At 43.2% G+C, this 17209-nt stretch overlaps 1 protein-coding gene and 1 long non-coding RNA gene across 4 annotated transcripts in view; one reads left to right on the forward strand and one right to left on the reverse strand.

The window, feature by feature from the left end:
- Nucleotides 1–17209, forward strand: part of KIAA2012 (KIAA2012 ortholog) — a 107588-nt gene that overhangs the window by 22949 nt on the left and 67430 nt on the right. For all 3 annotated transcript variants that reach the window (XM_053215568.1, XM_015075915.3, XM_027053206.2), the window contains exons 5-11: nucleotides 463–602; nucleotides 1670–1853; nucleotides 2474–2616; nucleotides 5390–5558; nucleotides 6335–6484; nucleotides 9500–9670; nucleotides 12302–12412. In XM_053215568.1, coding sequence (XP_053071543.1) covers nucleotides 463–602; nucleotides 1670–1853; nucleotides 2474–2616; nucleotides 5390–5558; nucleotides 6335–6484; nucleotides 9500–9670; nucleotides 12302–12412 — 1068 coding nt within the window. The remainder of the gene's footprint in view (nucleotides 1–462; nucleotides 603–1669; nucleotides 1854–2473; nucleotides 2617–5389; nucleotides 5559–6334; nucleotides 6485–9499; nucleotides 9671–12301; nucleotides 12413–17209) is intronic.
- The window catches only part of LOC113597385 (uncharacterized), a 28604-nt gene continuing 17378 nt past the window's right edge, over nucleotides 5984–17209 (reverse strand). The window contains exon 3 of the long non-coding RNA XR_003418159.2: nucleotides 5984–7745. This is a non-coding gene — a long non-coding RNA (uncharacterized LOC113597385). The remainder of the gene's footprint in view (nucleotides 7746–17209) is intronic.

The raw sequence follows: 17209 nt of genomic DNA on the forward strand, positions 1-17209 counted from the left end.
GCAGACAGTCCAGGAAATCAAGTGCTTCAGACTGAACATCTCAATGACAACAGAGCAGGACTGCTGGTCAGCCCACCATAATCACACCACTGCTACCCTCCAGTCCCTCACAGTTTGCAAAGGGCCAGCATGTTCATTCTTTGAGTGCCAGACAACTTTGTAAGGAAGCAAAGGCAAAAGAAATCAGTATCCCCATTTTACAGAGGAGGAAACTGAGTCCAAGAAATGAAGACTCAATCCTGAGCCTCCTGGATCCCAGTGAAGTTCTGTTCTATAGACCTGGCTATATGCCAACCTCCATATAAGCACAAGCAGAAATGCAGAAACAAGAAAGGAAGGGGAACAAAGGCCTTGATCAACACTTTTGCTCAGAGGAGCAAGAAGGGAGGCAGTTTGGAAGCAGCTAACAGTACCATGCCCATCTCTGGCTTTACAAGGCTGATGCACTGTTCACCTTTGCAGGTCAGCAGGGCCTGGATGAAGGGGAAGCTGGGACTGGTGGACGCATGGACGAGGGCTGTGTAGCCAAGAATCACAGCCAGGGGATTCACTTGCTGCCACTCAGGAAGCAGCCATGCCAGGAAGATGAAACCCAGGCAGAGGTACCATTTCTAATAGGCTCCCCTGTGTCATTGGTCTTCTTGACTCCAGAGGGGATACTCCCTCCCTTCACCATTTCTTGGGGTTCATCCAGAGAAGGGAAGAGTACTTTGAGCCTATTGACCACTGTTTTCCAAAGGGTCACATGTGGAACACTGCCAGCTGCTCAATGAAAAAAAGAATTTTGTGGCCATATACATTTGGGAAACGCTGCATACCATATCCTCCTCCCAGAAAGTCACAGGACACATTTGAATATAAACCATTTGGGGAAGTTCTATAGGTGAAGTAGCTGGTTTAACTTTAACACATGGTTTTCCAAATTTCTTTAACCACAGAGTCTCCCTACACTCTTTGCCCCATCTAGGCAACTGGAGTCTTCTAGAAAAGAGCTCTTGGCCTTACAGTTGGAAAAGCCTTGGTTTGAATCCCGGATATGACTAGTTGTGGTGAGCCTGATAAAGAAACGTAACTGACTGAGCCTGAATTACTTATTTTGTAAAATGGAGCTGTTATCATACATACTCACTAGCTACCATGAGGATTAAATTCGTTAAAATGTAAAAATGCTTTCTAAACTCTAAGGTGTGTGTGTGTGTGCGCGCGCGCGCGTGTAAGATGACAGTGGTTCAGAGCAATATAGACAACACATGCTCCTATCTTCAAGCTCAGTTGACTTACAAGAAGGTCACTGTGAACTGGAAAGGGGGAGAAGAGAGGTGCCACATGGCAGAAGGGCAAAGGGAGAGACCTTTTACAATGCATAGAGATAAGGATCATAGAGCTTCGTTTTTTAAATTTTTTTTCAGGAAAGCACTATATGAAAGAAAAAGAAAGTACTATATGTCAGGCATGGTTAAAGGTCATTCCTCCTCTATGAATAGTAAAATGTTTTATTATAACAAACAACATTAGAGATCTTGCTATTACAACCATGTTTTTCTTCCTAGGCTGCAAAGGAGATTTCTTCCTTGGAACTACAGTCTAGCACAAGGTCTGACTGTTAAAGGAACATGCTCTATTCCTTTACAAAGCCTGTTTACAGGAATGTGTATCTGTCATTCCCCAGGACACATCAATAGAGAATCACCCTCGTATACACACTTCAAAGGAGAGCCACAATGAAAAAATACAGCAAACCTCCAGAAGGGCCTTTGGGCATGCCTGCATCGATCATTCTTGGCTCCTGAGTGACAAATCCCACATTACATTCTATGGAGGGGCCTTCCCCAATAGAAAGGCAGATCTCAGCGGTAAGAAGCCAAACGTCTTGCTTGTTAACATGGGTAACCCTAATCATGCAGAGTTCATTTAAGAACACTGAGGCATGCCGAGCATCACTTCCTCATGTCTTTTATCTTAGAAAGTAACAAAGTCCAGTCGAAGGTGGCAACAAGACTGACAACCCCCTTTTTTGCCTAGTACTCAAGCACACGCATACTGCAATTAGACCGCCTGGGTTTAACCCCACTTTCCAGTTGTGATCTTAGGCAAGTTATTTGATCTTGCTGAGGCTCAGTTTCCTCACCTGTAGATTGGGGATAAGAATAATCCCTTCATAAGACTATTGTGGGGATTAAGTGAGTTATTGCACATAAAATACTTTGTATAATTCTTTTCCTATATTTAGTACTTAGTATGTGTTAACTGCTACTATTATTATCATTCTCTGCATCACCTGACTTGCCAGCAAGAACCCAACCCAGGTAATGAGATTAGGACTCCCTGAACCTACCTCAGCCAAAGCCATGGCTGTCTCAGTGCCTGTCCTTGCCTCTATTCCTATTAACCCCAAAGTGATAGAAGTTGAAAGTCAACTGTCTGTCCACATACTTGCAACTAATAAGTTCTCATTCCCATCCTATTTCTACAGACAGACAAGAGAATATAAAACTCCACAAGGGCAGAAGCAGTCACTTGTTACAGGAGCCTCGTGCTGAAAGATGCCTTTTCCCTCCTATAGCACCTGCCACTGGCTCAGAGAAAAACACAGCTGGGGAAGTGAAGAAGAAAAAGGTTGTGTGTATGTGTGTGTGTGTGTGTGTGTGTGTGTGTGCACATGTGCATGCATGCTTGCTCTTAAAAGATTAATCTCAATCTAGCAATGAGACAACTAAAAGGGATGTCTCAGAGAACTGGCCCTACTTGCTATTGAGCTCATCATGTGCAGCTAGAATAAAGCTGTAGTAATTTACTAAATGTTGAAAATGGTGCACTACAAGGAGTTTCAGCTGCCCCAGTTCTACCTTAAAGCATATGATATTACCGCACTCTGGTGGCAACAGAGTCCTTTGTGCTATTAAGGGGTTGGGGGTTATCTGTAAATTTGTAAGGACGGAATTTGAGCTTATAAGCAGTTGACCCACTTCAAACTCAAAATGCTAGAGATCTTGAATTTAGCAATGGATTTGCTTGAGGATCTGTCACCTTTGAAAATGTACAGTAAATTTGGCAAGTTTATCAACCTTTTCAAAAGTCAAGTACACCATTTCCCCCGAGAATGTTCCTAGCTGTCTCTGGCATCATCCTGCCTTGCAATTCTACGTGGGTCTTCCATGGTTTGGAGGTACCTGTGCTGAGCAGGAACAAGTGGGGACTCTGGAATGCTCTGCCTGTAGCAGTTGCATGAACTCAAGCCCTCTGAGCTGCAGTGACCTCATCTGTGCACACAGATAATAATGCCCACCTCACAGGGCTGATGGAAGGATGAAATGAGTTGATGCATTTTTGTGAAAGTATCTTGTCTTGGATTGGGAACTATAGCAATGTTAGTTCATTGTGGGGACTCGTCCTCTGAAGTGACACTGGAGGAGCCATGGGCATTCCAGGTGGTCCTGGTGTCAATGAGGGAGGTTATTTTCAGTCTGTTCAGGATTTCTCAGATTTCCTGTATCTAACCTGATCTAAACCTTCCCATCCATACCAGAAAGGCCTCTGTCTTCCCCAGTTCCTTTTGACCAGGGTAAACAGTAGGCCTGATCTGCCAGAGTCACTGCATGCCTAAGGAAAGCCCTTGATTTCATACCCCAAGTCAGCCCAGAACCAAGGCAGGCTCAGAAGACAGGAGTCCTTTCCTTCAACCCTTGTATATGGTTTAGCAGAGGAAGGCAGTATTTTCCACTATATTAAAACTCTATATAAAGTTTTAATTGGAATAAAGAAATTAAGGCTTGGCTTGTCAGCATACCTCACACAAATCATTTGGATTTCCACATAGATTTCTCAATGCAAACCTTGTCAAACAAAATGCACAAGGTCAGTATTCAGAAAAGGGCAGTTGGTGGGCAGCTGGCACCTAGACAGTTAAGGTCTCTAGGAACATAAAGATCCTATGTGCATACACTCGGTTAATCATTTTCTTAATGTCTCAAAATTATAAATATCATCCTGCATATACTTGGTTGAATTTCCTTCCTCATCCAACTCTAAACATGTAGGGTGTTTGAGTGTGTTTCTGATCATTGTTTTCTCTTTGAACACACACACAAAATGAAAAACAGTTTTCTTTTTCCTCCTGTGAAATTGAACTCCTTGAAACCCAGAACACGTATACATTTCACAGAGCCAAGTTCATATGTTAAAAGCTGCAAACTAAAAGGAAGAATTGTCAGCAACTTTTTAAAAAAAATTGTTAAATGTTTATTTATTTTTGAGAGAGAGAGAGAGAGAGAGAGAGACAGACAGAGTGTGAATGGAGGAGGGGCAGAGAGATGGAGACACAGAATTCAAAGGAGGCTCCAGGCTCCAAGCTGTCAGCACAGAGCCCACCACAGGGCTTGAACTCATGAACTGTGAGATCATGACCTGAGCTGAAGTCAGACACTCAACTGACTGAACTACCCAGGCTCCCCTCAGTAACTTTTGAGTAACTGGAAAGAGGAGACCCTAAGTACTACTACCCTCAATGTCTCATTCTCTCTCTCTCCCTGTCTCTCTTTCTCTCTGAACACACACACACACACACACACACACACACACATTTTGGGGTTTTTTGGACACAAAAAAATTGGGCTAAAGTTGCCACTGATTCTGTCACATGGTGATTCATTTTCAGCTATGTTTCTATTGCAGAAATGTGAAGATACCTAGATATTCTTCAAGTGGCAAGATTATACCTAATGAGAGAAGAGCCTCTCTCAAAGAAATATCCCATGAAAAATTCTAATCCCAAACATTATTGTAACTACGTGTAATTAGCTCATTCTGTACTCACAGCAACCTTATGAGGTAGCAAGTATGATTACTCCCATTTTACAGAAAAGAAATTGAGGCTTAAAGAGTTTACATAAAGTAAGCAAACACAAATGCATATTCCTACTTTCTGCTCTTTGTAACCTAAAATGTTGCACAGTCAATGTTCTGTACCTTGCTTTTTTCCCTTAGCAACACACACAGGGATTCCTCACTTTCCATACACAGAAATCTCAGCTATATCATTCCAACCCGGCTTAGTTTCCTCGGCTGCAAGACAAAGAAAGACTATATTTTGTCTTGAAGGCTGTCAAATTTATCATGTTTATACATCTCAGAGGAATCAAAGGATGGATTAAGGGAGGGGCATTTCCCAGTTCCCAAGAAGCAAAGCGGCACCACTCTGATCATACAGCCAGCTCCCCGGTTAGTCGGTTGGTCGGCTTTACTTCTCAGCCATGGGTACTGAAGCTACGTCACACCCAGCAGCACCTGGTGCTAGAGATACAAGAAGATACAGTGGTGTTTGTCCTCTGCAAGCAGCAGTTTTTAAATACCTGCCATGTTGGGTTTTGTTTTGTTTTCAAATTTTCTCCAGGTGCCCAAGGCTTTGAAACTACCTCCCATCTCAGAAGAACCACACAGAGTCCTGAACCCCCTGAGGAGTCCATTTAAAGCCAATGAACCTCCAGCAGAACTCTTTATCTTCCCAGTGGAGATTCATTTCCACACCCAACATCCCTCAAAAGAAAAGTCACACAGAAGAGGTAGATCACCTGTGTTTAGGTGTTTCTGAGGGAACTCAGGCAGGCACTTGGATGTGGGTCTCCCTAATGTAAATGTCTCCTAAATCATGGTTTACCCTCCTCAGAGTCATCATCTCCAGAGAACATTTTTTAAAGGAAGAAAAAGGGTAAAATCTAGAAGTCGATGCCTTCTGGTCATATTCACATGTCCCCATATGGTAGTAAAGATGGCCTCCTGCATGGGTTGGTTTTTTTTCTTTTTTTTAAGTTCATTTTTTTGAGAGAGAGAAAGATAGTGAGAGAGTGCACACAAGGGGGAAGGGTCAGAGAGAGGGAGAGACAGAATCCCAAGCAGACACTGCACACTGTCAGCACGGAGCCAGACATGGGGCTCAAAACCACAAACCGCGATATTGTGACCTGAGCCAAAATCAAGAGTTGGATGCTTAACCAACTAAACCACCCAAATGGCCTGGCCTCCTGCATTTTCATGCTAATCTCTTATCTGTTAACCCCACTAGAAAGGATATGCCCCTTAAAAGCTCTTGCAAAAGTACCAAATTGCCTCTAATTGGCCAGGCTTGAGTTGCATGCCCAACCTGGACCCAATCATTGCAGCTAAGACAATGAAATGTGCTCATTAGCCAGTCACACGCCCATCCCCAGAGTCAGGGAATGGACACAGCTCCACCCAAACCACATAGTGTGAGCAGGGGAGAGATGGGTCCCCAAAAAGAAGAGACAGTTGGCAAAAACCACAGACATCTACAAAACTTGGCTTTCTCCTTGTCTCCTAGGTGCTCCACACCCTGAGTCAGGACCAGAAACAGAAGAAAAGGTCAGGGCTTTACGGAAAACTCCCATGAAGCATGCATCCCTAGAAAAGCCAAGGGAGTTAACAGTGCATCTCCCAGTGGACACGGGCAGGGACATGCTCTCACCTCAAGGTAGCTATTCATTCCCTCCAGTATCCCACAGGACTCTCACCCCGAAAGGAAGCAAGGCAAGACACACAAGGAACCTCAGCCATGAAGAAGGAGGCTGGAAGGGAAGCTAGTTGCTCCCCTGCCACTCGAAAATGGCTTAGTTCAGGCAGCGGCTGTCTTCACCAAAGTGCTATTATAAGACCAACTTAGTGTCTAGTTCATGCAACTTACTCACTGAATCATCCCCCTACTAACAGTTTCTGGTTGCAGATGTAAAACAGCACCAGACTTACTAAAACTTTGCTGCATACTTTATAGTTTACCTTATGTTTTTAGCCAATGAAATTCCATTTCTAATCAATTTAAGAATATTTATTTATTCATTAAAAGTCATAATATCAATAAAAGACTTCAATTTTTCAAGACATCACATGGACATTTGAAACTATACATATGAGTATACCTAAGGGAATCTTTTATGTGTTGATAGGTTGGAAGTAATGGGTCATATTTAGAAAGCCCCTCATTTTCACAAAACCGAACGTCCTTTCCAATGGGCAAGATGACTGTATGATAAATGTTGAGTGGTCTCTGACGGGTGCTAATGAAAAGTAAAAGGATGAGCATTCATATTTATGGAGTTCTTCCTCTGTGCCAGGTACCATCCTTAGTTTATCTCATTTACTCCTCACAACAACCTTACCCTCATTTCAGAGATCAGAAAACTGAAGGCCTGAGAGATAAGTAACTTGTTTGAGGTCACACAATTACAAGTGGCCTAGCTGGGATAGGAGCTCAGGCCTTCTGATGCCAGAATCTGTCTTCCTACCCATTACACTGTCTTTCAGAATAAACAATACAATGAACAGGTCAGAACATTCTTGAGATGTTTCAGTATTGAAAGCTTCCTTTGATTATTGGGGAAAGAGCTCATTTACTCTATCTCTTAAGTGAGAGTTAATCATCCTAAAGACTCTGAAGTTTCCTTAAAAAAAAAAAATCTAGATGTGGGCAAGGGTTGCTCTGTGTGCAAACAGGTAGGAAAGCAGCTTTCCATCTGTGGGTCTCAACGTCAGGGGCACAGTCTGAGCCACTGAGATCAGTGGCAATATTGGTAAATTTCATCTTTGGTATTGCTCACCTCACACTGCTCTCCACTTGTTTTGAGCTGCCATGTTCACCAGGTATCTAGAGCTTGTGCATCGCCTGCCGCCCTGCCAGAGGGAACCTGGTCTGAGAAGTCCCTGATACGTTGGTGTGTTAGTTCAGTATGTGACCCAACCTAGTGGTAGAAGCATAAAGAAGAGTCTAAAAAGGCAAGATTTCCATGACAATCTTTTTTACAAGGTTCCTAGGACAAGGGTATTTAAAGCTGCTAAGCAGAACTGCCCCATTGCTAGAGGTTGCACATACCCATTTACTTGCTTAGCCCTGGATAATCTCACCTCTAATATCATAAAAATAAAACAAGATTTTATATATGCATATACACCATATATATTTTTTTGATGAACCACCTGAGATTAAATTGCAGACTTTGTGTATTTCTTCCTTTAGCAGCACATATTTCCTGAGAGCAATGAGTTTCTCATTCGTAGACACAATGTAATTACCACACTCAAGAAAATTAACATTGATGCAATATTATTTTCTTTTTTTTTTAATTTTTTTTTTTAATGTTTACTCACCTTTGAGAGAGAGAGACAGACAGAGCACAAGCAGGGGAGGGGCAGAGAGACAGGGAGACACAGAATCAGAAGCAGGCTCCAGGCTCTGAGCTGTCAGCCCAGAGCCTGACGCAGGGCTCGAACCCACAATCCGTGAGATCATGACCTGAGCCGAAGTCAGGCTCTCAACTGACTGAGCCACCCAGGTGCCCTGCAATATTACTTTCTAATACATAGTCCATATTCAAATTTTCCTAATTATACCAATAATGTTCCTTATAGTTTTTTCCCCCCAAGCAATCCAGGACTCTACTCAGGATCATGTATTGTATTTAACTGTCTCATGTCTTTAGAATCTTGTTCTTCATGACATTTGACATTTTTGAAGAGGATAGACTAGTTGCTTTTCAGATTGCTCTCAATTTTGATTTGTCTGTTTCCTTGTGATTAGATTCAGATGCAACATTTTTGGCAAGAAGAGTATGTAAGTGACAATATATCCTTCCCAGCAATCACATCAAGAGACACAAAATATCCCTTCATATTTATTTCATTTGTTATAATTTGTTTTATTATAGGGGATGTTAAATTTCATTATTTAGTTAAAGGTGGTGTCTACTAGATTTCTCCATTGTAAAGATACATTTTTCCTTTGTAATAAATAAGTAGCCTGTGATACTTTGAAATTGTGTGTGAAGCCAGCTTTGAAACACAATGGCAACAGTGTGTTAAACGTGAAATAAAGACCACTCTCTGAGATTAAGACAAGGTCTCAATCACTTAGATTACTGGGTTTCACCCTTCCTAGAATAGTCCCTACTGATTTTGAAAAATAGCTGGAGGAAGAGAACAGAAGTGAAGGGAATGATGTGCTTTGTGTAGCATTATCATCAATCCCATTACCCTCTATCATCTGGAAGGTGTTACTTTGTACTTTATAACCTTGAGGAGGTTCTGCGTAGAAAAATTGCTTTGTGGTTGAAACTCTGTAATCAACAATCCCATGAGCCCAAGATGGGGGCTTTCTAATTTGAGAGTTTGGTCTAGAAGGTTCTCATAGCCTCTCTAGTCTTTTTTCTATCTCAGGAGCCTGTGAACAAGATGAGAACAATAACCACTGCTCGGGTCCTCCCAGTGCTTACAGGCTCCCCAACTGAAGGACCACTGTTCTAGCTAGCCACCTTGGCCATGGGAGACACCTGGCCTCCACTCCTTAGCAGGGCTAGAAAAGAGGGACAAACTTAAGAACAACTGGAATAAACCAGCCTAAGCACAAGGAGCTATCAACCAAGTCAAAAAAAAAGGTTCTTTCTCCTTCTTGCCGATTCAGAAATTCTCACTTGTGCTTTTTCTCGTTTTGCTCTGGAAGGTGATGATGTCCCACCCCAAAATATGACCCCACCAATGTCCCTGATTAAAGGAATAAAAAGTCCAGAGAGTCAGAGGGGCCGGGACAGCCCCAGGACATCAGGCTGCAACAGCTCCACAGGCCCCATGGACGTGAGAAGGGCCAAGGGGACACTCCCAGCAGAAGGACAAGGTAATCACTTCTGGGGTATACAGATGCTCCCCACCCCCACCCCCACCCAGCTTGTCTGTGGTTCTTGGCTCATTTAAAGCATCTGCCAGGGCCACACAGCAGCTGTGATGTAAGCTGTCTGAAAGCCACCCCATTGAAAAGAGGAAATGAGCAGTGTTTCCAACAATGTCTGGGATTAATGTTCACCATGCATATTCCTAAAGAGTCAGTACATGTTTTAAGGGTTTGCTGCACCAACATGCACTGCCAAGCTGTTCTGTGCTCTCCTCACTCCTGGCAGCAGTATGTAATGACACAGCTCCCTGTGCTCATCAGGGAGACACGCTACTGGATTTACCAGGATATTCAACACCCTCCCTGGGGCAAGGGAGCCTGGTGACATGACCCTGCCAACAGGAAGAGTCCCCTGAGAGAAGCCGCCCTCCAGCCTGAGGCCTGTTCACAGAGAGAGAAGGACCCTGGGTTTCTACTGAAGGGTGAGGCAGAGCAAATCCACATCCTCTATGACTTAGGCCCACTTAAAGTTTTTATCCTTAAGGGCTGACAGTCTAGGAGGAGACTAAGATGCTTATACAAGAGCAATAATGCAGAGACAGTGCAGCAATAGTTTCCACGGGGGGCTTTGATCTAAAAGCAACTCATAAAGCAAAAATTGCTTAGAGTCCAAATTACCCGAGAGTCCCTTAGGGAGGTGCCATGCTGGACACTTTCTAGACCATTTTCTAGAAAGTGCAGCCCAGCCAGCTATTCCTCCTTCATGGGAGTGTTGGGCTGCTTTCTCTGGCTGAGCCCCAGATGAAGGAGATCAGTGTGTGTTTGGGTGCCAGACAATGTGAAGAAAGTATCTCTGTTAACAGCAGAATCACACTCAGGGCTGCAAGAAACTCACTCTCTGAGAGGCACATGGGAACTGAGAACCACAAAGACAGCAAGTATGGCATCTTTCATTTTCATCTCACGCCACTCAGGGACAGGATGCCTCACTGTTTAAGTCTCTGACTCCCTCCCTCCTTCCCCCAAGCATGTATAGTTGAAACCTTGTAAGCATAAATTAAATACATAGATCAGTAACTCCTTTATGTGTTTGCAGCTTCTCTAACACTGCAATGGTCAAAATCAAACTCCTCTCTTTCACTACCTCTCTATCTCTTTCTCCAAAGATGTCATTTTCACTTATAAACTATTTCTGTAAGGAATCTTTCTCCTACAACACTCTCCCCTTTTATACTTGCATGGCAGGGATCCTCTATTAAATTTGATACAAATGAACCAAACTTTAGGTACAGTCATGTCAGTAACAAGGGTGTTCTAGGAGGTTGCATAGCCCAAGACAAATCACAGCAAACACACACACACACACACACACACACACACACACACACACTTGGACATTTTTATAAAGGGAGTATCTGATTAGAATGGGGGCGCCTGGGTGGCTCAGTTGGTTGGGTGTCAGATTTCAGTTCAGGTCAGGATCTCACAGTTTATGAGTTCAAGCCCAGCATCGGGCTCTGTGTTGACAGCTCACAGCCTGGAGTCTGCTTTGGATTCTGTGTCTCCCTCTCTCTCTGCCCCTCCCCTGCTCATTCTCTGTCTCTCCCTCCCTCTCAAAAACAAATAAACACTAAAAAAAAGAAGAAAGAAAAAGAAAAGAAAAAATGAATACCAGGGCCATGACTATGATAAGAATGCAGCCTAAAGCCCCAAGTGTGTTGGCTAAGTGTGTGTAAATGAATATGTATATGAGAGCACATGTGTGTATGAGGGTATGTGTATGCTTATATGCCTACATGAGTACTTGTGTGTATATATGTGTGTGTGATTATGCAGGCATGCATGCCTGAGGACAAGTGTGCATGTATTGATGTGTGTCCTTGTTCATGCATGGTACATGTGTACATGCGTGCACACATGCATATGTGGTTGTGCATGCATGCGTGTGTACACTCGCTTTGCATATATATGTGTGCGCACACCTGTAATCAGATGTGTGTGCACATCTGTAAATGTGTGTGTTTCTGTGTGTGCATCTTATGCCTGTGTGTGTATGTGTGTGTCCTTGTAAGCATCCACTGTGGCCAGTGGCCAGCTCTCCTCCTGACCCCTGTGCCACAGTGATAGAGAAGGGAACATTATAGAAACACCTTCAACTCTTCTAAGCAACAGAGGGAAATACAGTTTCCTTCTTCTCAGTGGCCTGAGGATCTGGAGTCACTGAGCAGTCCCAGCATTGATCCATAGGGTAGGCTGTACTGCAGAGCACTGCAGAGAGACATGTGATGGAAAAGGGAAGCAGAGGCTGAAATCACATAGCCCTGTGCCCAGGGGCTGGGCTACACACCACCCTAGCCTTGCCAATATAGGGCTGCTTGAGTCCAGAGAGACCCCTTTGCCAGAGTCTCACAAAGGCATGACATAGGCTAGTGGCAGCCCCACACTGACCTCCAGAGAGCAGGACGTAAATGCTGGCCCTGCTCTGCCAAATCCCAGGAGTAGGGCTGACCCTGCACTCTGGCAAGCACCTGAGCACACTAGCATCTGCCTGCTGGGGATTCGGGGAGCACAGTCCAGGTGAAGCCTGCCTCCCCTGCACTGGGGCTAACATTGTCCATGCTTGTGTTTATTTTCAAGAAGATTCTGAAGACCCCACACCAGGACACTTCTTGCTGGGTCCAGATGGAGAAAATATCGGCCTATCCCTCCCCAGGCCTACTGAAACCGAGGAGCCTCTTTCAAGTAGAGGTAAGATGTTACACCACAGGCCAGCCTCACTTTTATATGGAAAGATTTTACCTGTAGCTTCCAAAACTTCCCAGCAGCAGAGACATCATTAAAAACAGATGCAAGTCAGCCAGTTTCTCCCCTCTCACTGACACAGAGGTGCTTCTGTAGCTCAGACACAATAACCCAATGTTTGCATGACAAGTTTACTCTTGCTGGAGCATCTGGAGAGGGAAGTTCCTGTGGAATGGCTTGGAGGAGGTCTAATGTGCTGTGTTGATGCCTTGATGAGAATGATAAAGCCCTTTTGGTAATTGCCCAAACTAAACACTGCCTTTTCTCTTCTTTCCAGCCACCTTCCAGAGGTGGAGATGGTTAATTGGTAATCCAATCAGGTATCCTTGTTATGTGCGTTGGTTCATTGCTGCAAATCATTTGGCTTCTGACAGATATCAAAGCAGTTTCCAAAAACCCTCTGGCACATTACCTTTTTGGAGAAGAGATGCTGGCTCTGGGCAATAGCCATTTTGCAAAGGGAAAAAAAAAATGAAGTCAGAGGGTGATGAGTATCAACCACCCAGGAACCATCATGATGTGTATGTGTGAGACGTATGCCCAGCAGGCCTCTTGATGAGGGAGATTAAAATCTGTACTCATTTGGTGAGTTATGTCACCACTGGCTTAATAAAAAGAGCATGGATTCAAAGCCAGGAGATTTGAGTAGCCCTGGCTTGTCCTCTGCCTCCATCTACATGTCAGATGACTTTGGGTCAGTCCCTCCCAGTGTTCAAGGTCCCTCATCCAAAATGAGAAGATCAACTCCTCTACCTCCAGCAGGAAGTTTCTTGACTATTGCTGCAGTTTACGTATTGCATCTATTGCTTGGAAATAGATGATTAGTACATGGGTTTCCAGAAACTAGAATGCATTCAGTTCCAAATTCAGTGTTAAAGAACTTTCATCACCACTTGGGTTATCGCATGATATAAGTATAAAAATAACTTGGATCTGTATTGGCAGAAGCAGAATTTGGACAGGTGGAGGCCACTGTCAGTGTGACACAGCTGGTACAACAACTGGAGAGCAAATATGATTCTGTTCACCTGCCGCACATTTGTCCACTCCGTTCTAGGAGAAATAGCTCCCCTTTTGGTAAAGCAAAAGCCAGAAGCAGAAAAGGAAATAAATATTTAGGCTTTAAGTTCGTTGTCACATTGTCAGTATGATGTTTCAGTCATTTTAGTATTCTCAGCACCTAACATCGTCCCTAACACATACATAGCAGGATCACAATCAATTTTCATTGAAAAGTCTTTCAATAGTGTCCACACAAAAGGAGGAAAGAGAAATGAAACTTATGCTGAATAAATGGAGACTTGTCTGCCATCTTGTGCTAGTTCCATGAACAATACATTTAATCCTCTCAAGCCTAAAGGCATTCACGGTAAGCTTGTTGAATGAATCAATCCATCAGTCAGTCAGTCACTGGCCTCTTGCCAGCCTTTCCTCCACATACAATTGGTGGACCTTTAGCCTTGATGGTGATTGGAATGTGTCCTGGAAGACAAGGCAGAACCTGAAACCCACATCTCCCTACGGGGGGCCCATAGAACAGGTCTAGCCTTTGGAGAGTCTCTGTGAATAGGAAAGATTTTGTTGCTGTTGTTTTCTTTCATTTCATTTTGAGAAGGAGTATACTAAAAAAAAATGTTCAACTCTTGCAAAGGACTTGCTCCAATTACACCAAACTCTTTGTAGCTCAGTTTGTTCAGATCCATCTCTACCATCCTCCCCTCTCTATCCTTCCAGTCTCATCTCCCATCACATTCAGGCCCACTCTTTCCTCATCTCTCCGATGGCCCAGACATTCAGGCTTCCTTCTCTTATGCCCCTCCCAGCCTTTGCCCAATTGCTCACAAATATTGAGAATTGTTTTAAGTTCCAGGCAAAGGCTCATCTTTTCTGGGACAGTTTTCTTCATAAATCCACCTCCTCTCTTATAACTGCCTCAGCCCATTCCTCTCTCTCAATCCCAGCTTTGTGATTATTGTTTTTAATCTGCATCTGTTTTCTGTTTAGCTCCCCAAATATATTACATGAGTCCCAGAGAACCTCTTATCTTTATCATATGTCCAAGAAATACTTGCTGATTGATTTGAATACCCCAGGTACCACAAAGGAAAGTTCTTTGGGGATCACGTTGGGTTGTTGTTGTTGTTGTTGTTGTTAATTTTTTAAAAATCTTGAGTAAAGGAGACAATATGATCAGTCTGATCTTTCTGAGACTCTCAGACTCTGTCAACATCTATTTGGAAATACATTCTTAGGCAATTAGATCATGATATCTTGCTTTCAGAGAGCATAGAGAAATGGATATAAACCTTCAGAAGAAAAAAAAAAAGATGTGAAGTCTAGAGATGGAATTTGACACTCTTGGTTATGTTGGGATATTGCAACACTTAGAAAATGCAAAGGCTTAAGAAAGGAAAAGTTCACTTGGAAGGATATAAGTCAAAGCAGTGGCTGTGCTCTCTGCATTGCTTATCCTTGAGTCAGATCCTTCACCTATGTTCCCAGTCATGGTGGCCACAAGAGAAGTTTTCTTTTATAAGTTTTTTTATTGCAAGAAGTTCAAGGATGTCTGTGCCAGTGATTCAGGTTGAGACTTCAGGTCCCATGTAAATTTAAATTCTTTTTTATTTAATGTTTGTTTGTTTGTTTGTTTAGAGAGAGGAGGGACAGAGAGAGGGAGAAGAAGAGAGAACCCCAAGCAGGCTCCATGCTGTAAGCAAGAACCTGACATAGGGCTCAATCTCACGAACCATGAGATCATGACCTGAGCTGAAATCAAGAGTCAGACACTTAACCAACTGAGCCACCCATATGCCCCCATGTAAATTTAAATTCTTGATCTCTTTCAGAGTTTCCAGTTAGCACTTGTTCTTGTCCTAAATGGATTTTTACCCCAAATATGTTCTTTATGTTTTGGTCATTTATTATTTTTTTGATGTTTATTTGTGTGTGTGTGTGTGTATGTGTGTGATAGAGAGAGAGAGAGAGAGAGCGCGAGCATGAGAAGGGGAGGAGCAGAGAGAGAGAGAGAGGGAGACAGAGGATCCAAAGCAGGCTCTGCACTGTGAGTGCAGAGTCCAATTCAGGGCTCAAACTCCTGAACCATGAGATCATGACCTGAGCCGAAATTGAGAGTTGGCTGCTTAACTGACTGAGCAACCCAGGCACCCCTGTTTTGGTCATTTAATTAGCATCCTTCTTCTTACAACTTTTTCTTGGTTCTTGGTATGGTGGTTTTAAAATATGTCCACAAATTCTCTGACACTTGTTCCTCCAAAAGAGAGAAACTAATACTCCCTCCCTTGAGTGTAGACGGGACATAGTGGCTCATTTCTAATAAATGTAGAATATGACAGAATTGACCACACGGAGCCTGGGTCATAAAAGGCACTGCGGCTTCCTCCTGGCTCTTTCTCTTGGATTCCTCACTCTGGGGAAAGCCAACCACCATGTCTGTCATGAGGCTACTCAAGCAACCTTGTGGAGAGGTCCATATGGCAAGGAAGTAACACCTCCTGCCAACAGCTAGAATAAACTTTCCAGGCTTATGGGTAAACTACCTTGAGAGGAGATGCTCTAGCCCCAGTGAAACCTTCAGATGACCACCCTGCCTGACATTGTGACTACAGCCTCACAAGAAACCCTGCACTAGAATCACACACCAAAGCCACTCCCAGATTCCCACAGAAACTATGCAAGATATAATAAAGGTTTCTTTTTCTTAGGTCAGTAGATTTGGCGATAGTTTTAGCAATAGATCATATACTTCGTGTCACTTCCTGGTGATCTGCAATTTGGTAAACAGAAACATGTAGGGTCTGAAGAATATTCCAGCTGGTCTCAAAACACTGATTATTTGGAAGCAAACATACTAAACGGTTGACTTTTTCTTTGCTTTCCCCATTTGGCATCTGTGATAATGCTGGTTGTGGCAACCCATGGGTAAAAGAATACAATTTTCCTTGAGTAGTCTTTCTCTTAACAACTGGTGCCTTAAAGAAGATGACAGGAGAGTTAAAGGAGGAAAAGTCCATTGGGGTGCCTGGGTGGCTCAGTCAGTTGAGTGTCTGACTTTGTCTCAGGTCGTGATCTCACAGTTCATGGATTTAAGCTCTAAATTGGGCTTTGCACTGACAGTGCAGAGTCTGCTTCAGATTCTCTCTCTCTCTCTCTCTCTCTCTCTCTCTCTCTCTCTGCCCCTTCCCTCACCTCTCTCTAAAATAAATAAACATTGAATTTAAAAAAATAAAGGAGGAAAAGTCCTTTAGACAAAGTAGTGTTCAGGGTAAAAAGAAAGAACTCCAGACTAAGGGTCCAAAGTCTTGGGGTTTATGCTCAGCTCTACCACCTGCAATTTCTGTGATCATGGCCAAGTAATTTCACTGCTGTGGACTTCAGCTTCCTCATATGGGAAAAGAGTAGATGGAATTAGATCCAATCCTCCCAGACTATGTCCCATAGAACTCCAACTCCTCAGAAGATTAACAGGCATTATGTAAAAAACAAAAGATTCTGAGGTCAAGTAAGTGTGGAAACCAGTGAGCTAAATTAGCTAAGCAGATTCCTTACTGCAGGACTTCACAAGGCCTCTAATATGCTAATGTGAATTACTGCTCTTTCAGATGAGGATATGCATTGTTGCCCAAACTTATTTGACCACTTATTTATTGTTTTCAGCAAAGCACATGCGGATCTAAGTCATTTTTGGAACACTTTGGAAAATGCTAAACTGGTGCTTTCTAAGGT

This window comes from Acinonyx jubatus, chromosome C1, assembly GCF_027475565.1.
Source record: "Acinonyx jubatus isolate Ajub_Pintada_27869175 chromosome C1, VMU_Ajub_asm_v1.0, whole genome shotgun sequence".
NCBI lineage: Eukaryota > Metazoa > Chordata > Mammalia > Carnivora > Felidae > Acinonyx > Acinonyx jubatus.